The sequence below is a fragment of the Chamaea fasciata genome, unplaced genomic scaffold, assembly GCF_029207755.1.
Source record: "Chamaea fasciata isolate MVZ Bird 193981 ecotype frontalis unplaced genomic scaffold, bChaFas1.0.hap1 SCAF_12, whole genome shotgun sequence".
Lineage (NCBI taxonomy): Eukaryota > Metazoa > Chordata > Aves > Passeriformes > Sylviidae > Chamaea > Chamaea fasciata.
This window is the reverse complement of record NW_027094097.1, coordinates 2,654,340-2,677,827: the sequence shown is the minus strand read 5'-3', so window position 1 is coordinate 2,677,827 and position 23,488 is coordinate 2,654,340. Positions and strand designations below refer to the sequence as shown.

General features: G+C 49.1%; 1 protein-coding gene across 1 annotated transcript in view; it reads right to left on the bottom strand.

Annotated features, from left to right (window-relative positions):
* Positions 1 to 15,109, bottom strand: part of LOC136296054 (hydrocephalus-inducing protein homolog) — a 66,289-nt gene extending 51,180 nt beyond the window's left edge. The window contains 11 exon segments of the mRNA XM_066194872.1: positions 606 to 874; positions 2,095 to 2,186; positions 3,411 to 3,510; positions 4,623 to 4,815; positions 5,475 to 5,679; positions 6,988 to 7,109; positions 9,779 to 9,978; positions 11,389 to 11,523; positions 11,685 to 11,804; positions 13,810 to 13,926; positions 15,014 to 15,109. Coding sequence (XP_066050969.1) covers positions 606 to 874; positions 2,095 to 2,186; positions 3,411 to 3,510; positions 4,623 to 4,815; positions 5,475 to 5,679; positions 6,988 to 7,109; positions 9,779 to 9,978; positions 11,389 to 11,523; positions 11,685 to 11,804; positions 13,810 to 13,926; positions 15,014 to 15,109 — 1,649 coding nt within the window.
* Positions 15,110 to 23,488: the final 8,379 nt, after the last annotated feature.

The window sequence follows — 23,488 nt, the reverse complement described above, 5'->3', positions numbered from 1 at the left end:
GCCTCCCCCATCATCACCCCTTCTCCCTATCGCAGGCCAGGATTATGGGATGAAGCCCATGTCCTTGGGACAGTTCCTGCTGCACAGTTCCCTGTCTCCCACATCAGCCTTTTCCTGGCTCTGGAAAGGAGGTACCAGAGCACTCTGCATAGGAGTTGGGAGCACAGCTTGTCCCCCCCAGCATGGCCTGACAGGTGAGCTGAGGCTGCTGCTGCCCATTTGGGATGGATTATTAAGAGAAGCTTTTAAAAACACTGCTACTGGTGGAGAAGCACCCAGGCTGGCCCATCTCCAAAGCCCTGGGGGCCTTGCTGGGTGCTCAGGGGGGACATCCCAGAGCAGCTACTGCCCAAAGCTGATCCATGCCACTGCCTGCCATGGCCCAAGGCAGAGGGAGATCCCTGCAGGGAGGAGTCATTCCAGCTCCCGGGTACCACACGGGGCAGCAGGCAGCCCCACACTAAGGCAATGCCAGGATCAGAGCAGATATTAAGACCTCAGGAACCCCCTTTTTTCTCTGCCCGGCCCCAAAATGAGCTAGGTGGGGGATGTCCCAGAGACAGCTACAGATGTGCCCACCCAGAGTAAGCTCCCAGAGTCCTTACTTGATGGTCAGGATCACAGGTGTAGGAGATCCAGCCACACGGAACTGGAATGGTTCCTCAAACCGCCCCAACATGGTGGCTTTGAAGGAGATCCGAATAGTCTGGATCCCACCTGGTGCAATGAGGCCCTCCTTGGGTACAAACCCAAAGCAGCAGCCCTTCTTTGAAGTTGAAGGGATGTAGGTGAAAGGAGCATCAATAGGTCCTTGGTTAATCAGTTTCACCTGCAGCAGCAAGAAAGCAAAATGAAAATACATGTAGAATCTTCCCTTCTTGGGCGTTATTTTCTAATGACACAATTAACACCCAGAAAAGGCAGAAGATGCTTTATGTTGCTGGATGGCAAAGTCAAAAAAATACAACAGGACAAGTTCTCCCTTTGGGTTTTCATGCAAAGCAGTGGTAATTCCACATAGCTGGAGTCACCCTGGGGTTATCCCACGGACACAGAGCAGTCCACCTCTCGTCAGTACCACCAAGCTCATTCAGACCTGGCCCTGAGAGCAACGTGGGGTGATTGCAGCTGTGTAGTGAATCACCACAGAGCTGCTGCTGCCCCAGTCAGCACAGCTCCAGCAGTACCATATCTACTCATTCACCTTTTCCCATATCATGGAAACAATACATTGAGAATGAGGCATCAGCATCAAAATGTATAGACAGCACCATCTTTTGGTAAGAAAACTCAGTGTGTCTTTCCCTTCCACAACCAAGCTTTTGAAAGGGTCTGGCATGATGTAGTGCCTCGTTTTCTACCTCTTTCAGTTGCTGTGGTTTTTGTTGTTGTTGTTGTTTGTTTTGGGGTTGTTTTTTTTTTTGTTTGGTTGGGGGTTTTGTTGTTGTTGTTTGGTTTTGGTTTTGGTTTTTTTGCAAACTTGACTCTATTGGCGAGGGGCACATAGGTAGAAAAATCCTTTGCATTATTCCCAGGAACACTTTTCCCTTTCTAGAGCCAGAGATGCAACACGGCTGAAGCATGGTGGGGAACTGATCAGCAAGGGAAAGAACTTCCAAGCCCTTTGCAAGGGCCAGCACTGAGCCAGGAGGCTGGATGGCTTTCCTGTGACTTCCAGGAATGAGCAGGAGACACTTGACTGAAAATTGTTTGCGGTGGACTGAAGCTCAAACGTAGCCAGTTTGTCCCAGCTGCTTCTGAACAGCCCAGTACAAAGGTGCCTTGTGTCTGGTGCTGCCACAAAAGCCCCTGAACAGGCGATTTTTTGACCCAGTGTTGGGTTAAAAGGGGTTGTTTTGCAGGAAGCCTCCCAGCTGATCCCCAAGGAAGGCTGCCCAAAAGAAGGCACTGGGGCTTCATGAACAACAGACACACCTTTCTGACCCCCCAGATTTGACCAGTACACCAAATATTCCCTGCTCACAACTGCCCAGGTTGCCAGGAATTCCACCAGGCTTGCTGCTGCCTCAGGAGCCACCAGGATCCATCCCAATCCCTGCTGCTCACCTCGCAGACGTGGGCGGTGTTGACAACAACGTTCCCAAGGTCCAGGGCACCGCAGCTGAGTTCAACCAAGGGTCCGCGGCCTTCCCCTCTGAGGCGCAGGGCCAGCCTGCTCTCACGGCCTGGGGAGAGATGTCCATTTCAGTACAAAAATTCCCTCTGTTATACTGGATTTTCCAGGCTGCCTCAATGCTAGTCCCTGACTCTGAGCTGCATGCAACCACCTCCTGATGCTGCAGGAGAAGATATGGACCCTTCTCTTCCCTCAGGAGATATCCCTTGGTGCTAACTTGCGATTTCTAACCCATTCCTTGGGCTGGTTTCCTATTTTAGCCACCAGTTTGCTGAGTTTAAAACATCTCTGATGTCCTGTAGTGACAGGCCAAGGAGCAATGGGTATCAATTGAAAGAAAGGAAATTTAGGTTAGATATTAAGAAGAATTTTTTTACTGTGAGGTGGTGAGACACTGGAGCAGGTTCCCCAGGGGAGTTGTGGAGGTCCCAGCCCTGAAAGTGTTCAAAGCCAGGCTGGATGGGGCTTGGAGCTACCTGGTCTAGTGGGAGGTCTAGTGGCAGTGGCCTTGGCACTAGACAATCTTTAAGGTCCATTCCATCCTTAACATACTATGACTCCAGGGTTTCCTCCCCATGCACTTAGAGGAGCTTTGAAATCCATTCAGTGAAGGCACAAAGCTCATCAGGAGTTTGGCAATTGCCACCTGGCAAATTGGCAGGCAGCAATTGCCAAACCACCTAGCCCAGTAGCACAGGACTGCTGTCCTCCACTTCTGACACTCGGCACTGTGTTCTGTTTGCACAGACTGAGAGCTGCAAGGTGACAATTCCCACACAGGGAGAGAAGCAGGTGCTGGCCAAGGGTGGTCCTTCTACCAACACCCTGGGCTCAGCGGGGCTCAGCCTCCGCTGGCCTGGTGGTGTCTGGAGGTGATCCAGGCTCAGGGAGCACATTTCTAACTCAGCTCCGACTGCCTGATGATGGATCCACCCATCCTGGAGGTCAGTGGTCTAGAGGGGCTTAGTGCTTGTTCACTAAAGCTGTTCTGCTCTGTAGCTCCTTGGCCTTTGAGGAAATGCTGGCAAAGCCATGCCATGAAAACATCTCCCTGCACTGCCTGGGTTGTTCTGGGATCAGTAATCCAGACATAGGTGTTCCGAGCCCTGGCCTTGCATGGGAGACTCCCTGGAAGCTGCAGGGACACTGGGGATGTGCCAGCACTGCCCTGCTGACCAGGAACTCTTCCCAGCAGTTACACGGGAGCCCAGTGGGCTCAGGCTTGCTCCATGGCTTCACTGTGGGTGAGAGAAGCAGGGCAAAGGAGCTGTACCTGAGATGTCGCAGTAGGCCACACTTTGATACTCCAGTGCTTCCCGGGGTTTAAAGGTCACCTTGATTTCAGCTGAACCATATGGCCCAATCTCTCCCTCCTGAAACAGAAAGAGACATCAAAACATTTATCTTCAAACTTCACACTTCTTGTTTTCAACCAGTCCTGTAAGCCTTTCTTTAGAGCATCAGTGATGAGCGAACAACATAAGGAGCCCAAGGAAACACTCCAAACCCAGCTCAACGCACCACTGGGCGCTCTTAATGCTCAGCTGATCAGTCCCCACAATATTCCTGCTGCTCTGACACAAGCTCCTGGTCACATCATGCTGCAGTCAGCTACAGTGGTATCTAACTGCCATTGTGCACTGGTGGCTCTTGGCCTTAGATGGGCCATAGGAGTAACCAAAAACATGATCCCCTTCCTTGGAAATAAAAATATCAGTTTGACTTGTTTTGAAAGAAAGCAGAGGCTGGGATTGTTCTAGGGTTTACTCCAGGATGAGAAGGGATTTTGCACTGTGCAGACACCAGGCATTCATCATCGCTCACAATGCCAATCCTCAGGGTCAGGGCTCTGGCTGATGGGAGGACATGGGCGTTTGCTTGCATAAAGAGAAAAGGAAAAGGTTTTCTGTCTCTGTGTGCAAGAGAACTCAAAATGCCCATTATAACCTCCCACCCTTGTGTCCAGGCTCACAGATGACACTGGGAGACTCACAAACAGTGCGAGTCATGGTTAGAGGAAGGGACAGGCATTTCTATGATTAACCTTGGGCTGAATTTGGCCTCCTTTTCCCAGTGAACCCTTGCATGCTTCGGGTCCATACGTGAACTGGCAGTGCTCCAACACCCTCCGCTGAACCCCACGCAGCAGAACGCGTCGGGGGAGCTCCTACCTACAAAAACTGCTCCCTGTGGACACTTCAAGGACACGGAGTGCCCTGAGCTCGAGCCCTGGCAGCAGAGCTCAGCTTTGTCAGGCTCCCAGCCCTGCCTTGAGCCTGGGGGGCAGAAATGCTTTCAGCAGCGAGCTCTGCAGCCGCACCAGAAACTCCATGTCCTCCCTCTCAGCACACCGAGCCAGCTGAGGACCTGCTGAGTGACCGCACCCGGGGGAAGGGGCGGGGGTAGGGTGGGTGGGAGGAGGAAGAGGAGGAGAAGAAGGAAGAGGAGGAAGAGGAGGAAAATGAGGTTCTCAACTGTCACTTACTATTGGCTCAATGGAAAAAATGTCATCGGAGAACAGCATGGGGTCTTCTTGCACCTTTGCTATCTCCTCCTTGGCCTTCTTATCCAGGAGGGCAACCCGATTTTCACAAAAGCCCTTCTCCCTCTCTATTCTTTTCTGCTCCAGGAAGGTTTGCAGCCAGACCTTTGGCGATGGCTGCAGCAAATCACACTGCCTGCAGGCACAGGGTGAGACAAAGCCAGCAGGTTGTTTAACGAGGCACAGATTTGCAGAGAGAAGTAGAAGTGCAGGAGAGCAAAGTACCTGGGGAGGAGCAGCAGCTCCCCAGTGTTATAAATACATATTGTATTGTTGGCTTTTCGCAAATATTAAAATGAATGCTATATGTGTAATGTTGAAATAACTTTGCTGTATGAATATAGTTTTTTTATTATTTCTGCTATTAACAAAACTTGGAAATAGTAGTGTGATAAATATATATATTTCCTAGGCTATAGCATAATATTAAATGGAACCTATGTGATGGTGAGGGGCTTTCTTTCTTTGGAAAGAGGGGCTGGCAACTCAGGAAATGTTTACGGATGTTGCCAGGTCATGTAGGAAGAAGATCAAAGAGGCAAAAGCCCAGTTAGAACTTGAGGAAATCCAGTCATTGCAATCAACACTTCCCTCCCAAAATACTGTCCTTGGTTGGAGTATAAATGGAACCGGAATGCTAAGTGCTGGGCTCCTGAGGCCCAGGGACACACATCCTAATGCCAGGGATGGTTTACGTGGCCTAAATCATTCAAAAGCACCAACACCCCCTTGAGACAATACATTAGTTTTAGTCTTGGGCTATGTATCTCACTGAAATGTATCTTTCAAACCAACCTCCTCCTCTTTTCATTCTCATCTTCCTCAGATGGAAAAGCCTTCCACTGGAATTGTGCTGTGATGTTACTTCTGTTTCTGATGAACACGGTTGCGTGCTTTGACATGTTGATGAAAGTCTTCTCAACCTTCGCGAAATTTGTGTTCATTTCGATGTTGACATCTACAGCTTTTCCCTGAAGGTTTGTGTGAATACTTTTTTCACCTGGAACAAAGCAAAGAAGAGTCTTTGCTCAGCTCCCTGGCTGATGGAAGCACAAGGAACAGAGCAAACCACAGGTCACAGAAGAAAGTGTCACAGCTTTTAGCTGTATTAGCAGTTCCATGGATCAGCACATTTATCACATCCTGACAGCTCTGTCTGTACGGCGTGAGGATGTCCTGGGCACCTCCTTAACCACCTTATTTCCGAGGTGTTTGTAGAGATTTGGCCCCAAGGTGACAGTATGTACAGTGGGATTTGTCAGATGTGCTCAGGTGACCCACTCAGATCACTGGGATTTCTGCATCAAAGTCCTCCAGGTGACACTGAGGAGCCCTGGTCAATCCTGGCTTGCCGAGGTCTCCCCTGCGCATCCCACGAGACTCCTGCCTCTCCTGATCCCTTGGATCCCTTGTTGCTGACAAGCAAATATGCCTGGGGGCATGTGGGCAGAAAAAGGAGACCCAGAGGAACAGGTGAAGTGACAGCCCACAGCAGGAGGGGACACAGGAGAGGAAACACAACCCGCTTGACTCTGCAATATGACAAACCACTACAAAATGAACACCATAAAAATCATCATCGTCATCTCCCTGTCCAAACCCACAGCCCCATCAGTCTTGAAATATTTTATATTGTTCTGATCTCAAAAACCAAACTGGAGCATTTCCGATTAAATAAAAACGGGACAAAGGAAAGATTGATAAGTACAAAGCAGCTTCTGTATGAAGCCTGAATGGGATTCCTCTGTCTAGAAATCAAATGGGAGATAGATGCGAGAAGTTCGCAACAGCATGAATGGCCTGGGAAATGGGGATGAGGGAAAATTTGTCTTGATTTGTCACCAAACAGGAACTCGAGGGCCTGAAAATGTTGTTAGACAGAAACTACACATATGTGTAGAGGGCAACGTAGAAAAAGGGCCTGTGACAAGCCAATGGAGAAGCAGCATACAGGACAGAGGTGTGCAAGAAATACACTGCGTTGGAGAGAGTCTGATGGAGACCTCGCAGCTCACATACAGCACTGCCCAGGAGTAAAATAAAACTTCACCCAGGCATAGCCACGCGGTAGTGGAGAATCAGGGTTCCTCCTTCCTCCACTCAGCAACTCCCAGCAACACAGGATTCCAAAAATCTTAGCCCTGTTAGAAGGGATCCACTTTATCAACCATTTAAACACCACCTCTCAGTTTTCTTTGGGGTAGAGCTGGAACAGAGGAGATGCATCTAGAGGGAATTGAGAGGGATGGCAGAACAGAGAATGATGGTGGAGAACTGTCCTGTGTCCCATGCATTGCCCAGCACTCACCTGTACAGCGCACCACCAGGGACCCGAAATGGCCACCGCTCGTCAGCGGGTGAAATCCCACTGTCACCTGCATGGTGTGACCAGCGCCCAGAATTCCTTCAGCTGGAACCACGGAGAAAGGACTGCAACACAAAGAGAGGGATCAGGACTTGGGGGGACATCTGGGCATGATATTCCTTCTGCAGTGCAGGTCACTTCAGCTCACTTGGGCAAGCAGGGAGCAAACAAACTACAGCCAAGACAGACGGAACAGCCAGGATCAGAAACAGCTACTGACCCACTTCTGAGCAGATCCAGCCCTCAGAAGATCCTGTGGGATAAAATGACCTCATCCCCCCCATACTCTGCATCCAGCCCTCTGACTGCCAGCAATCCCATCAGAGAATGGTTTGTGAAAAGCGCAGATTTGGTTAAGAGCTATCTGCATGCATAACTTGACACTGATTGCTTCAGGAATTTCTCTTTTCCTGCTACCTATAAACCTCATCTCAAGAGGTGCAAATGTTAGGGCACTACCTGCCCTGGGAGATTACAGCCCAGGAATCAGACAGGGAGAAGGAACTTTTCCTTGAAGACCAAGGAATAATTACTGTTGAATTTGCAATGTGGTTCTTTGGTTTATTTCATCTCGAAAATATCCTGATTTAGCCTAAAAAGGGCACATTTTATCAGCATTTCAATGAAAGCTGCTCTAGGAAATGGAGCAATCAAAACTCTGAAAGAGTGCAAATGCACATTAGAGCAACACAGTGACATGGAAACAAGACCCAGAAGGAGGATGCCATTTACAGTCTGAAGGATCCAATCCCAGCTAAATGAAGCACCACTAGCAGGAGCACATCAAGGAGGCAGAACAGGAGGTTTCTGTGTATTTACCAGCAATGCAGTCTGGGACTCTGGGTTGTCAAGTCTGGTTGCTGGTAACCGTTTGCTTGGCCCACCAGACAAACTCTGTGCAATGTGTTGGAAATAATTACACAAATGTGTTGGTGCACTTTGGATTTAACAGGAGCAGTTAGGATTGGTCACCAGGTGACAAACACAAGACTCCGTGTTTTGATGCTCAGGGACAGCTCAGGTGAAATGTGCTTCCACAGCCCCAGTGAGGAAACAAAAGTTCCTCAGTGCTTTGCTGGTGGTCAGTCTGTCCACAGAAAGGGTGTTCTGGGGACTTGGGTGATGAATTTATCACACACAAAAATATAGAGAACATCTGGCAAGCTGAATTTCATTCATGTCAGTAGTGACAGCTGATGAACTTGCTTCAGGTTCTGCTCACTAAGGACCTATTGCTGCAGTTATGGGCCTGACCTGCTCCATTACCACTAGTGAGAACATCACTAGTGGCTGATGGAGAAGCCTTGGGCCAGCAATGTTTATGTGCTGGATGTGAGACTTTGGGGAGAGAGGAGGAAAGACAAGGCCCCAGCAGCCCCAGAGCCGGATTACTGTACGAGCTCCCACATCTGCCCCGAGGGTGAGCCAGCACTGCTGCAGGTCTCTGCTGGGGCTTGGGGGATCAGTGCTTGGTGTGGGCAAGGCACAGGAGTTTTTTCTTACTCTTTTGCCAGAAATTTCAGCAGAACAGAGAAGCTGCCAGTTAAGGGAGTCCCTGGCCACACTTCAGCACTACCTTCCATTCCATTCCCTTCCCACTCCTGCCCCATGTTGCATACTCCTGCCCTCAGGTGGCAGGATGGGAATAACACTCCTGGGAGTGACTTCAGGGGTTGCCTGAGAAAGAAGAAGTATCTTCTTATTTTCAAATTATCAGGAGAAGAGGATCCAACCAAGTGCAGGACTCAGTTGTCAGGGCTGAAAAACTGAGTGCAGATCAGCCCTTGCATCTCCTACATCCCACCCCGGGCTGTACCCACCAGACTCCTCTGTTACTGCTGGAGCAGTCATCTCTCATATAGACCTGGCTCCCCAAGACCCAAGGACACAAGCTCTACAGTTAAACTTAACTGTATCCCCGGACACACTGGTCTTGCTTTGAGCAGTGTATTTGCTCAGACAATTTCCAGAGGTCCCCTCCAGCAAAAGTTATTCTATACTTTTATCTTCTATATTCACTAAATGTCTCATGTTTCTAATACACCTGTGCATATACCTATGGGCATGTGGTATATTGATAGGCATTAGAGGAGCTCGACCTTTATGAAAGTTCCCAATGAAGAATTCATGATCTTTCGACAAACATTTAACACAAACCAAAATGAAAAAACAGCAGAAACACAGAAACTTCAGAGTATTTAAAAAGAAATCTCAATGAAAGGGGGCACAACCTTATTCAGAGAGTTAAATCATCTGTTTGAAATTTTAAACTGGCTTTCAAAGGTTCATCGTGGAACAGAAGAGGGGACTGATGCCCTCAGCTGACAAGGGAAATCAGATCAGCTTTAAGTAACAGGAACTGCACCAGCTGCCTGCAACACAGCTCATGTTGGGCATCTGATGCAGGGACCACTGGAAAGCCTGTGTCCTCCCAGAGAATGGGTCTGTTTGGCTGACAGTGGTGAGTAACCATTTCAGAAGCTGTCTGTGCTCAGGAGGGCGCAAGCCAGCTACTAACATGTTCCAGCACCCTCCAGGAAATCTGGGACAGAGAAAGCTCAAAGGCTGAATCCTGCTAAGAACACTGAAAGCAAGAGCAGATGCCATCCATCCTGCCCATTTCCAGCCAGGGCAGCAGGGCAGCAGCTCCCACGCTCTGGTTCCTTTTGTTGCTCTTCCCCAACTCTGTTATCACCCCAAGGTGTTTTGCACAAGGACAGATGAGCTGCCTCACCTCTGGGTCCTCAGCTGATAATGAGCTGCCCCGTTACCAGTGTTGTGAACCAGCAGGGTCCTGTGGTTGCTGCACTTCACTGGACACTGGAAGAAGTCCAGCTGGTCAGGGAAGTCCAGGATAGGATGGGTGGCAGTGGCCCGAATTGGCACAACGATCAATTCCCTTTCACTGCTGCAGACGAGCTCATGGGAATAATCCTGCAGGAAAAGAAACTAGCTCAGCACAGGGCATTTAGTGCCATTCCCATGGCAGATGAAAAACCATTTTCTACATCCCCTCAAGGGTATCAATTTACCAATCCCACCCCAAAATGAACACTAAGTTCTACTAATATTTCACATTTTAAAGGCACCAGTGCACTTTGCAAAACCTATCTCAGTGGCATTAAGCTCTTGTGTCACTTGGGTCATACAGACAACTGCCCTCGGCCACCACAATTTTTACTCTCAATTTTAATCATGTAAAATAATTCCTAAGTCCCTTCTAAGGAACATGGAGCTAGGGAACATGGGACATTCCTCTTTAGGTTTCTGTATTCCCTCTGTTTGAGAATAGGACAAAGTGCTAAACTGACTAAGCAGCAAAAGGAAGATGAGAGCACCCAAAGAGATCCTGGACCTCTGGCCTGGTGTAGAAACATCTGTTTGCTCAGAACTCCCCTCCAACTTTGCCTCTCCAACCATGTCACGAGCAGAACAGTGCTAAGAGGTAGCAGGATGCTGTTGGAAAGAGCCTCTCTTTGTTTCCCGGCAAGGCTTCCTCCCTTCCATGCCATGTCCTAAACCCCTCTGTATGAACAAGCCTCCAGATCACAGCGTTGAGATCAGACTTGCCAGGGCCTCAGCACTGGTGTTCAAACCTCCAGGCAAAAGCACAATTGGCGTGGAATGGGCGCCAGCTGACAGAGCAACCACAGTGACAGGCATGAAGACAGAGCCGCAGCAGTGTCGCTGCCACCGGCTCTGGGCCCACAGGTCTGCCTGCCTGCAGGCTGTACCTGCCCTACACGAGCTCTTTCAGGCAGGTGTCCAAGTCCCCTGCAGCTCACCAAGCTCCTGCTGACTAAGGGCACCTAGAGCTCAGTGTGCCTGTGCCAGGCTGGGCCCACGGGCACAGCACATCCTCTGCCCTGGCCTTGCAGCCGTATCATGGTCAGCTGTGCTCTGGGACAGCACAGCCCAAGGCTGGAGAACAGAGGGTGTGAAAAAGCACCGTCCTTGCTCCAGCCCCGGGGGAGGCAGGGAAGCTGTTGCCCGTCAGAAAGGCGGAAAGCTCTCTGACCTCTTTGTTCCTCTAGTACTTTGCATAATAATGAAATCCCTTCCACTATACCTTTAGATGGCCAGACATCTATCAACACCCCTCTATCATTTTCATACTGTTCCCTGTGCATCTTTCTTCCCTTGGGAATGCTCAGGAATGTGCAGCGAGGGGAAGCAGGGCCTGTCAGGCCTGGGTGCAGGGCCTGACAGCACAGCCAAGGTGGGACTGGCTGCAGGCTGCCTGCCCACGGCCTGGAGCCAAGCTCACAGCATGGGCTGTACCCAGAGTGCAGGGACAACAAGGGCTTTGGAGACAATTCTGTGCTTAGGCTCCTCCAGCCTCACCTTGTTCTCCTCGGGGGTGAAGCGGACGCGGACATGGACACTCATACCCGGTGGCACGACACGGCAAACATCACTGGGCTCCACCAGCTGGAAATAGGGTGATTCCCTCATGGAGACATTCACCACCCGACGACGCTGCAGGAAAGACATGGAACGATGATTCTGCCACTTGTGGAAACAGGATGAGAGGAGACCTGCCTGTACCCTGATGACGTCCTTCCTTGACCCCTTTTCCAAAGCCCTTTCAGCTGTGGAGGTACGGGCACAGACTTAAAGCTCCACGTCCCAGCACTTACCTTGTCCGTATTCATGAGAGACAGGTCCATTACAGAGATCTCCTGACCAACGAAGTTCTGAAATACCATCTCTGATGGAGAAACCTGAAACATGCTCTTTTTCGGGGCAACTGATGACAACTGAAGAGGCAAGAGAGAGAAGGGAGAGGTTCAGCTGCTGGGAGGAAGGTTCATGAAGGAGAATCTTACACTGATCCCCACTGAAGTATAGACTCTGGGTGAACACGTCTGCTCAGGCCACACTGGGGAAACAGCAGCTCACCCACCTCTGCTCTGAGCTGATCAAGAGCAGGCTCGAGCCAAGCTGCTCTTTTGGCATGTATTTCTCCAGGTTTCCTTCTCCGGAATGCCAGGCTGCAGTTACCTTAAGCACTGCCCTGTGCCCATGTGGTCACAGAACTCTGGGGCACTGACTGAGCATTCATGGAGTAAGTAAAACCAACGAATCTACATCAGACTCCGTGGGAAACAATTCTGGGATGTCCTTTACTCTGAGACAGGGAAACCATGGCCCACACAACTGCAAATATCTTTTTTGATCTAGAACTTAGACATCAGTAAGAAGAGAACAATACCAGAGGAGGTGTGAGAGATGAGAGATGAGGTGTGTGAGATGAAGCCAAAAGGTTATTAAGTGAAAGTTGTTGGTTCTGTGTGTTGCTGTTTGTGGTTTGGATTTGTTCAGGTTGGTTTGCTACATGTCACTGTGAGCTGGGACAGGGAAGGGGTCAAAGACCTGACCAAAAGGATGTAGGATGAGAGGGGAGGGGACAGAAAAGTTGGTGGTCAGAGAGAATGGAAGTTCCCAAGTACCCAGGCAATGGGAAAGGGGAAAGGGATTGCCCAGCGGATTGCCCAGCCAGGTATAAAGGGTATAGAAAGACTGTCATTTTGCTGGAGGGTGTGTTTGTTCATCTCTGGAGGGAGGGACACGCCTGGCTCAGCTGAATTGTTACTAGTAAACAGTTTTCTTTTGCTTTGATGATTTTGTCCCCTTAATTGTATTTAAAAATTAGTGCATTTCTAACAGAGGTAAAGGCAAAAATAAAATAACATAGAAGTTAGGAAAAAGACAAATGAGGCGGATGCTGAATGAGGATAAGGTTCAGTTCTTTTCTCAGCAACCTGGGTTAAGAGTAGAGTTGGAATCTCCTTTTTCCATGAGCTTTAAATGGGGGCTTTCTTGTAATCCATTACTGCTATCTTATTTGATATCATTGCAGAGGCACATCTGGAATGACACAACAGCAACAAATGCTTCTGGAGAAGAGACATTGCTTTGAGAAAACTCTCCCCTGCTTTGTCTGCCTTCTCCAGCCACACTGCTGTCATTCCAGAGACACAAGCAGGAATCCTCTGTGACTTCACAGGAGACACAGTCTGCCCAAGGGAGTGGCTGCAGCACGCTGTCCCTTTAGTCGTGCCCTTCTCTGAGGTGTTCCCAACTCCCCCCTCTCCAGGGCAATCCTTAACCAGTTTGTTACTTGTCTCTTGCTGCCAATTTCCTGCTCAACTGCCCACCTCGGTCACCTACCCGTTTGGACTTAGCTTTATACTGAGCCAGTCTGGCAAGAAAAGCAGCTTTAAACACACCTCTAAGTAGGCACTGATCTAGATAAAGCACATGCATTCCCCTCTGCCCAGGGTGAGTCCCCTGTACATCTGGCAGCCTGCAAAATCTAACACCACTTCAGGGTCACAACACATTGTTCCAACCCAAAGCATTAATGCAATGAGTTTTGTTAAATCTGAAGTAATTCAAAGGCCAACGCTGCCACTGCGGAGGGAATCCTATGACCCCAAGCATTTGATGGTGACCACACCTAAAGCAAGAGGTGGCTGTTTCAGCAGGAGAATGGCAAATGGCAATTTTGTGCCTTTGTGTCCCCAGCCTTCCCCCCATTGTTTTAGCAACGGCAGCTACACTCCAGCAAACCCCAGCAGCTTCAGCAGAGGTTATTTGTGTTGGCTTAGTGCAGATCAGGACTCCAAGTCCACCAGTAGCAGCAGTTTGCAATGACAACAGTGGACACTGGGGTATTTTGCTGAAGGCAAGCCTGACACAAGCACAAATCCTCTTCAAACTTCCCATCAAACAGAAAGGAAAAGAACAGGAAAAGGCTACCTTTTGACCAGTCTCACTCCTGCCTAGAAATTGGCCAGTTCTGGGAAGAATATTCCTCCCAATGTTGACGTTCTTCATGTTGAGAAACTTCTCCCTCAGCAGTGTAGAGGGAAACAGCTGAAAGGCAAAAAAAAAAACAACAACAAACTAGCAAGAGCCTCAGAGATGTCATTGTTCATATAGGCTTTTTCTTGAACAAGTGGCACTGGTGAATCATTTGTGACCACATAGTCTAGGACAGTTCTGGAAGCCCTGGAAGTTACCTGCTGAAATACTCAGCATCAGTAAATTAATAATACAGAGTGCAGTACACATATTCCAACCACATGGCTCTGTCCCATTAGCTTCCCCGTGATTTGATGGGACATGTTTGGGGATTTCTGCTCTCTGGGCACTTGTTTCCTCTTTAGTTTCACTGGATTGAGGCAGTGACCTTTTCAGAGAGTGTGGAGGAGCTCTCAGCACTTCCCTAACTCCATTCCTGCACAACACTCAAAACTCACAGCAAGGAGATAGCACTGCTGGGCGAGTCCAAGAGATGCGAGAAAGCAAAGTTCTACCAAGAGTGAGGTGCACAGGAATGTGTCCAAGTTTTAGTTCCGTTAATTGTTTTCTCTGGGCCCACAGGCCCATGCACAGAAGAAAACAGAGGGATCTCCTTGACAGACTCTCAGCCGTGGGGTATCTTCAGTCAAGTGAGCTCCTGACACAGCCAAGGCACCTTTGTGGCCCTGACTCTGCTGCCTGCAGGGCTGGATCTGTGCCCCACACAGGAGAGGAGAGGGAACAGCTGGTTTGGAACCTCTTCAGGCTGGGACCAGCCGTGTCTCTCAAGGCTTTGGGCAGAGTTTGAGCTTCCCCCCCACATGCCCAAGGGCAGGTTGGTCAGAGCAGCACTGGTGAGTGTCCACTTGACAGAAGGAATGACTGTGACCAAGGGGAGGGAAAGGAGCAGGTGCTCAGGGCTTCAGCTTCACAGAGGTTTAACTTGGCTCCGGTGGCAGAGCCAGGCAAGCTGGACTGTCCCTGAAGCAACACACGGTGTTCCCTACTGCACCAGGACAGCCCCACCAAGAGGAGCATGGCATGGAGAGGTGGGGACGGGGTCTGCAGCTGGACAGTGCTGCTGGACAACGGGCAGGGCAGGGAGAGGAGGGACACCAGGGGAGTTTCCAGCCTTAGCACAGCCCCAGTGGGTACTCACTTTAACAGACGCCAGTTTTTCTCTTAACAAAGAACGAGGTGGTGGTGGTGGTGGTGGTGTTGGTGTTGGTGTCTTTTTCGAGAATCCAGAAGCCATGTTGAAGGGCGAATGTTGCAAATAAGCGACAATGCCTCAACAACTGCAAGAAGCAACAATAAAACTCTGAAAATCCAGAACCCAATTCATGGCAGACTCAAGGGATATACTGGTGCTAAAAATTTTACATTATTTGAAAGTAGCTAAGTGCTTGTTTGGCATAAGTAGCTAGTATTGTTAGGCCTCTAGTCAGACTGCATTTGAACTATATGGCTGCGTTGTGCAATTCAAAGATGGATCATACTGAAACGTGGAGCTAAAAATCTGAACATTATTAATAGTTAGAAAAGACAAAGCTGTAGCTTAAATATTACTTAAAAATAGCTCGAGTGGACCTCCTCTTCTTTAGGCTAAACAGCCCCTGCTCTCTCAGCTGCTCCTCACAGGACTTGTGGGAGACTGGAGTGCTATGGCTAATGGCTGAAATATTGTTACAAAGGAATTCTTGCCCTTTGTGACAAAGCTGTATAAAGAAGCTGCAACCACTGAAGCCCACCTTTCCCTGAAAATGCCTCCCAACTGGAACTTTAGACTGTGAGTTAGGCCACCTAAGGGAACGTGAAACAGAAAAAAGGTGACACTATTGTTCTATTATGTGAGATCTGGGGAGAAGGAAACAAGGCTGAGGGAGAAAAATGTATCCACACCAAAGCCAAACCCAGCAGCTGTCCTGAAAATCAGCTCTGTCTGGGTTCAGGGTGGGGAAGTCACAGCCACAGATTCATCTGCTGAGGCCAGGCTTGCACACAAACCTCCCATCAGCAGAGGGGGAAGGAGGAAATTTTGGGGATGTGGCATATCCTCTGCTCAGAGGCAGTGGACACCCATCATCCCTCACACAAACGGGCTCAGCTCTAAAACTCCCACCCCCAGAAGGCCACATCCAGGGGACATTGCCGTGAGGGGCAGCTGAGGGGGTGTCACAACCCATCAAAGACCTCCAAAGTGCCCCCAGAGCCATGCCTGAGGCCTTGCACCAGATGACTGCATGGGATGCAAAGTAACAGACCTGAAAATCCAGAACCCAATTCATGGCAGACTCCGAGGACATACTGGTGCTAAAGGTTTTATATGAGTTGAAGGTAGCAAGAGACAAAGTCAAACTTGCCCTGCCCCAGGGAGGTACCTGGGCAGTCCCACCTTGCCCAAATCTGTACGAATCCATTGCAGTCTTACATTTTGTCACACCTCAGCACAGAGAAGACTAGAAGAGGATTTAATGGTATGCCGATGGGTTCCATGGAATGGATATTTTCTACTTAATCAATCTCTGTCACTCTCTTTCTATCCCTGTCCCCAACCCTCCACCTTTTCTATTTCTTTCTCTCTCTCTCTCTCTTTCCTCACATTTATGTCTGTTACATAAAATCCAGACTATTGACTTCAGCATATGACTTCTTGTTTGCACCTTAATTCACAGGCATCTCCCTAATAATTTCAATAACCAGATCATAAAGAGCCACTGAAACAGGAACAGAACTCAGTCACCTTTAAGCAGCTTCAGTAATCACTGTAGGAAAAAAATGTTTAGACTAGTATATTTAGGAAATGTTGCATTTCTTCAGTAAAAAAAGAGCACAATCATTAGGCCATATATTTATCCACTCGGCTGTACATGCCACTGAACTGCTGCACCAGAAGACTGGCATTATCACATCCTGTATTTCCCTTTGGCATTCTTTTTCAGAGCACAGATGCGACAAAACCAAAAAAGTTCAACTTCAGTCAGTCTTTACCTTCAAAGGCAGTTCAGGATTCGCTCGCAGAGACAGAGTCCCCGCGAGTTCAGGACTCGCTCGCAGAAACCAATGTTCCGCCAACAATTCACTCGGCAAATCGCCCAGTGAAGCCGCCCGCAGGCGCCCAGGCTGCAGCGCCCAGTGCGGAGCGCGCCGTGAGGCAACTGAGGGCGCACGGCGGCCACAGCCGTGGTTACCTTCGCGGTTCCCGGGCAACCGCGGCGACGATTGTGACGGCCGCGCCGGGCCGGGCTCGGGGGCCGGGGCTCGGGGGCCGGGGCTCGGGGCTCGGGGCTCGGGGCTCGGGGCTCGGGGGCCGGGGCTCGGGGCTCGGGAGCGGGCTCGGGGCTCGGGGCTCGGGAGCGGGCTCGGTGCCCGGCTGGGGTCGGTGGCGCTGGGCGGGCCTCTTCGCCCCTCGTTCCCTCCTCGCTCCCCCCTCGGCCCCCGCCTGCTGCAGCCTTCCTTGGTGCCCCCTCGGGCCCCGGGAGGAGCGGGAGGAATCGCTCCGGGGCCCGGAACGTGACGGGCACGGCGGCAGCGCTCGGTATCGCCAGAGGCTGGCAGCCAGCTCCGAGCTGCTCCCTCACAGCGGGACAAACACGGGAACTCAACAGTCCGTGAGCAGCGCAGAGCTCAAGTGGGAACCAGCGAGCTGCAGGCGCTAACATTTACCTTCTCGTTCTTCTTAGTGTTATAAATGAATGTGCTGTCTAATTTCCAATCCCAAAAAATTAAAAAAAAAACAACCTCCAAACAAAACTAAATATAGCAGCAATTTTAATTTAAACAGCTTAAGAGTTACAATAGTTTGCTAATAATAAATAATACATTGGTTCTAAAAATAATACGTAACAATACATAAGCAAATTTACACCGCGGGGTGCGGAGCAGGACTTGATCTCCTGCCCCCCGTACAAATAAGATGTTCCAAAATCAACCTTTTTCATACTGTGTGTGTCACCTCGCATTCCCTCTTATTTTACATTCGTAAGATCTACATCACCGCCCTCATCACCGCCCATTTCCGACTCCACTGCACCTACTCCACCATCCCCTTTTAGGGGGTCTCCCCACCTTCGGGGGTCGCAGGGAGGAAGGCTCGTTGTCTTCCTCCATGCCCTGTAAATAACCTTTAACAATTACACGTGCGCATTAAGCTTACTGTATATAGGAATACCTTTGCTGGAACACTAAGGCAATAAATTCAATATAATTAACACTTTTTTGCAGTTTTCCCCAAGCCTCCAGTCTCCCAGATAAATTTAGCTCTTCTTATCTTAGTTTCGTCCTGTCTTCCACTCTCTACTGAACATTTGCTAAAAAAAAGGGGTGGGGGGGGGAACCTTCCTCCCTCCCCTTTTTGGCATTACAGTTTTAACTACTTATTTTATTACTTTAAAATATTGATTACTGTTTCAATTTATCACAATTCCCCCATTCCCCCATTTCTCTTTTTTGTTCACATTGATTTGTGCTCCTTTAAAGGGCTGTGCCTTGATATCCCTTATATTCTGGATTTTATCGTTGTTTCATAAAACATGGAATCATGCAACACAAAAACAAAAATCCTAAAACCAAACATAATAACATAAATCTTAACTTTTCCACCAAACACCCCCAAAGACGTTATCCCTCCAATCAATCTCTAAAATTAAATTCCAATTTTATACTGGTGCATGTGCCACTTTTTTTTTTTTTCCCCCGGCAAATTTGGTGATAGCTTTTTCATGATTATTTCAGTAAGATTTCAGGCTGTTTATGGATTGATAGGAGTTAGCTCCAGGACTTTTTTACGAACATAAATCAGTTTAATCATCCCATTCACTATTTACTTTTTTGTTTGTCCCCAATATCCAACAAAAATTTTAGGTTGCCAAACTTTAAAACCATTATGCACATTCACTACTAACGTAAACTTCTTTTAGGTCTTTTTAATATTTCAAAAATTTGGGTGTGATTCCATTTTAAAAATTGTTCCGAGGTGAGCTAAATTAGGTGAGCTAAACTCTCACCTTTCCAAAGCCATCTTTCAGCCATTTTTAGACCCCCACAAATCCAACATTTAGACAATGCCAGTTTTGTGGCAATTTTCTGCATCAGTTTTACAAACAGGCTCTTATTCAAGGTGGGCAAATCCCAGTCATTGTAATGTTGTTTTAGCTGTTTATTCAACTTGTTCAGTTCCTTTAATTCTTTCCTCCTGTTCTTTCTTTTATTTCTTTTTATTTCTTTTTATTTCTTTTTCTTCTTTCATTTCCTCTCTTATTTTTTCCCTTAGTGCCCGACCTCTTACACCTACACTTGGATTGTTGCCTGGAAGGCTGACCTGAAACAGAGACTGGACAGAGCTAGAGAATAAAGCAGGGATTTATTGAAAGGCCTCCAGGATCCACCCTGGGCAGGACAGGAGCCCGACCAAGGCTGCACCCCGAGTCCACTACTAAACGCCACACACCAAAGCCCCCCCTGCCACCCCGTCACAAGGTCTTACATTTTTATCAGTTTTGGTCCATTTGCATATTGGGGTTTAATTATCCAATTACAGCTTCAGCTTGTGAGGTCTCATCCTTCTTGTTCCACCCTTCAGTCCACCATTGTTCGTGCTTTCAGGCCTGAGAGCTGTCCTTGGTGCTCAGCAGAAAAGGGATTTGTTTTGTCTACCTACCCTGTGAAGAAAGCTGACTGGCACTTAATTTGAGGCTCAAAACTACATCCCTAGGTAACATAGAATCTGCAAATATGAAAGCTAAAGCTTAAGGCGTCAGGATCATCTCCATTATCATCTTTCTCGAAACAAAAAAAATCTCCCATACTGAGGGCAGGTTTGATCGCTATGAGGATAGGGAGCTCGGCCATTATGTCCCAAGTTTTTCCCTACCCAATACATTTTTCCCTTCTTAACACAAACGTCTCTAAAGTTGCTGCAGTTGTAGGAGGCGGCACTAACATATGGGTGTGACACAAACACAGATTCCATCTCGTCTCTAATCCACACCGGGTGATTGCAATTGTCACAAATATTCTGCTTCTTCATTGCCAATTCTCTCATTTCTTGAACTCTGTCCCGTGTGGCTCTCTGGCTTTGGCCAGTTGTCAAGGGTACCGTGATGATCACAGTGAAAATAATCCTCAGGAATTTTGACTTTCCACCTTTCTCAAGGCCCCTTGGGTTGCAGCCAAGGACCGAGATGTCTGTCTTCTTGGTAGCAAAGGTCATATCCCGGGATCTAGCCACTGGTACCTTTAGTCTCCTTGGTACCCATGGCCTTACAGAGTTTGTATATACCTTTTAAAATGCCATTTCCAAATAATAAAAAAGGGGGGAAAAAACCACCCCAAAAACTACTTCTTCAGGTTGGTACTCTAAAAGAAAAATGGAGAAAGAATAAATCAGGCTTAAATACTACAAACCTATACTTACCAAAGCTGCAGGGATGTGCCAACCACAACAAAATTTACCAATTATTTTCTGCCACTAAAACGAGGTGCTTCATGGAGTCTTCGTCACCTCCAACAGGCACATTCGTGGTGCCAATACGCCCCTGGAACGCGCCCGTGGCGTGGCACACAATTTTTTTTCGCCACAACAGCTATCAAATATGATACACTGATTTATAAAATTATAAATTGCTCATTTTCTTATTTGTGCTATAGCTAACACAACAAAAATTAATTGATCTAAATTCTCAATTCATTAAACTGTTGCTGGAAGAATTTCATTTCCCAACCCCAAAGGTATCCCCCAAAAAAATCGCTAAAAATGCGTGAAAAACTGGGAAAATGGGTGCTCTCCAATGTGCAAAAAATCCTCCTATCGTCACTGTTGTTTTTTTTTTTTTTCCGAAAACAGCTTCGGGAATGTTCACCTGAAGGGATGCAACGTGCCGTGCTCGTATTAAAATGCTGCTTGTGCGCGGGGTCAGGCTCAGCGACGTGCGTCCCGAGGGGTGGCACCGCGGACAAAGTCTCCGGCGCGGTCCCTGCCTGTGCCGCCTCCGCCCGCCCCGGCCCCGCTCCGCCCGGGGGCTGTCCCCGGTCCCCCCGCCCCCGGGGCCGCCCCGTCTCTCTGCCCGTCGGGGTTTGTCCCGCCCGGAGCGAGCCCGCGGCTCGGGCTCCGTGTCGCTCCATCTGCGCCCGCGCCCGCCGCGAGTGTTTCTGGGCTTTGTAGTTCCCTGCTTTGCGTCCGCGCTGCCTGGCCTGGCTCCGGGCCCGCGCCGCCACCGCGCGCTCCCGCTGCCCCATCGTCCCGGCCCCGCGGTCCGCTCCACCCCGACACGACGCCGCCCCCGGCCGCCGTCTGCGTCCCCGCACAGGGGCTTCTCCCCGCGCCGCTGCCCCGGAGCAGCTGCCCGGGACCGCCTCCGCGCACCCGCGCCGCCGTCCCGTCTTCCACCCCCGATGCGCTCTGGGCTTGTTTTCCTTGTTTTCCCCGTGTCTCCTCCTCCTCCCTTCCCCCCTGTCCTGTCCCCCCTCCTGGGGCGAGTGTGCCGCGCCCGCGGGACATGCCTCGAAAAAAAGCCATGTCCATGTCCTCTCGGTCACTGGGGTGGATCAGAAGTTTCAGTTTTCCCGGGACGAATTTCTGGGTCTGAGGTTCTGGGGATTGGGGCACAGGAAAAAGATGCTGTCACACTCCACTGCTACTGTCACTGAGCTCACACAGCCCCCCCACCAGCAGCTGGGTGCTGTCTTCACCCCCCCACACACACCACAGCAGCTGATGGGGAAGCTGCGTGAGTGTCCCAAGCCATCCAGCAAACTCTTGCTGCAGGAGAACATTCAGCCTCCTTAAAGAAACGTGCTCAGGCAGCAAAGCAGCTCCCCAGCCTGGCAGCAGGCACGGGCAGGGCAGCAGCAGCTTGTGGGGGAACCCCATCCCACGCTGCCCTGGAAAGGAAGGACGAGAAACACTCGTGTGTGCCCCTGAGATGGTTGCAGAATACCCCCTCCTGCCAGCAGCCCTCCGGAGGCCTCTGGGAGAGAGAAGGAGACTTTCCTTTGGGAATGTTCTGCCCAGCAAAGCCCTCTGCAGGTGTGGCTGTGCAGCCCTGCAGGGAGAGAGGCTGTCCTTGGAAAAACTGCCCACGGAATGCTAATCCCTGGTACTTTTCACACTGCCCAGGAGGTGGGAGATGATGTGACAAATACGAGCCAAGAGCCACCCTCCTTTGTGGGGCACAAAGTATGCAGCCCTCCAGGTAACGCACTCCTCACTGGTTTGCGAGCTCCACTGTGGGCAATCTGCCTTTGCAAACTGGCTGCTGCTCAGCTCACAAAATCCACTCGTCCTTCGGTAATCAAGAAGTGAACTGCCCTCCTCTGCCTGAATCTGCATTTTCTCACTATAATTAAATGTGACATGCAGCTGCAGTAAATATTTGTGCTGTCACAGCCCACATATGATAATCACCAAAGAGCCAACTTCAGCAGGGAATGCATATAAATTCTAGTCTAGTCTGTAGCTGGGCTGATATTTTTAGTCTAATACAAATTCGCTAAAGGTAGAAATTTGGCAGAGTAAGAGCAAAAAAAGAATGCAACCTTTCTTTTCACAGAAAAAGGTAACTGTGTTATCCAGATACTGAGGCAGCCTTGAGAGGCTGAGATTAGGAATTAATCTAATTGCCACTAGATGGCACATCCCAATTACTAATCTGTATCTGAATTCAGGACTGAATTTTAAAAAGCATATATATTCCCTGTCATTGCTAACAGAACACTCTGTGGTGCTTTCTATTTTGAAAGCAGAAAGCTTTAAAAAAACCAAATAAAAAAAGAAGAATTTTTAACTACAAATACACCATCTGCCAGTGAAAACCTAGCTTGATTCTGTCACATCTACAACCAAACCAGGTTAATAACTAGCATCACAGATGGCTTCTTTATATAAATATGTACATGTCCCCATAGTGACTCTTTCAGCTGCTTCCCAAAACTGCTGGCACTGTCTCACCTCGTTTCCTAGGCAATGGCTGTGCCTCACACTCAGCCTGGACATTACACAGCTGGAATGGATTTCAGAAGATGCCAGCCCCTGCCTGTGGCTGTTTCCAACACCAACAAGGGATGCAGTGGTGGACAGCCATGTCTCTACCAAAGAAGAGCAACAGATGGAAATTAAAGCACTCTTGTGCAGCTGCTCTTCTCCCTCAGATGATCAAATCTGCTGAAGGGTGCCTTTAACTCGCCCAAATTCCTACATAAAGCTCCTGACCAAAAGTCACGGTGACCTCAATACCACAGCACGGGGCTGCAGTCAGAGCACTGAAGGTACAATCTGCTCTTCCTGCAGCATTCAGCAGTGTAAACTGTTATAAACCACTGAAACACAAACAACAGAATCTTTGTGGCTGCCATGCTCGTTTTCCCTCAGCAGTTAAGTACCAGGGTGTCCATCAGGAGTGGTCATTTCCTAATTCTCTTAAGTCCAAACTCACATGAGATGAGCACTTGAGCTCATTTCTGTTCTTCCATTGGCAGCAGTGAAATGTGCTTCAGACCAGTCTGCAAACCTACTGAAAACAGATACCTGCCACCTCCCAAGGGCCTCTAAGAACATCAAAACTGTTAAATATAGATCCGGAGAACAAACAGAATTCAATTCCTTTCTTCTGGTTCTACTCCAGTCATCTGAAAACCT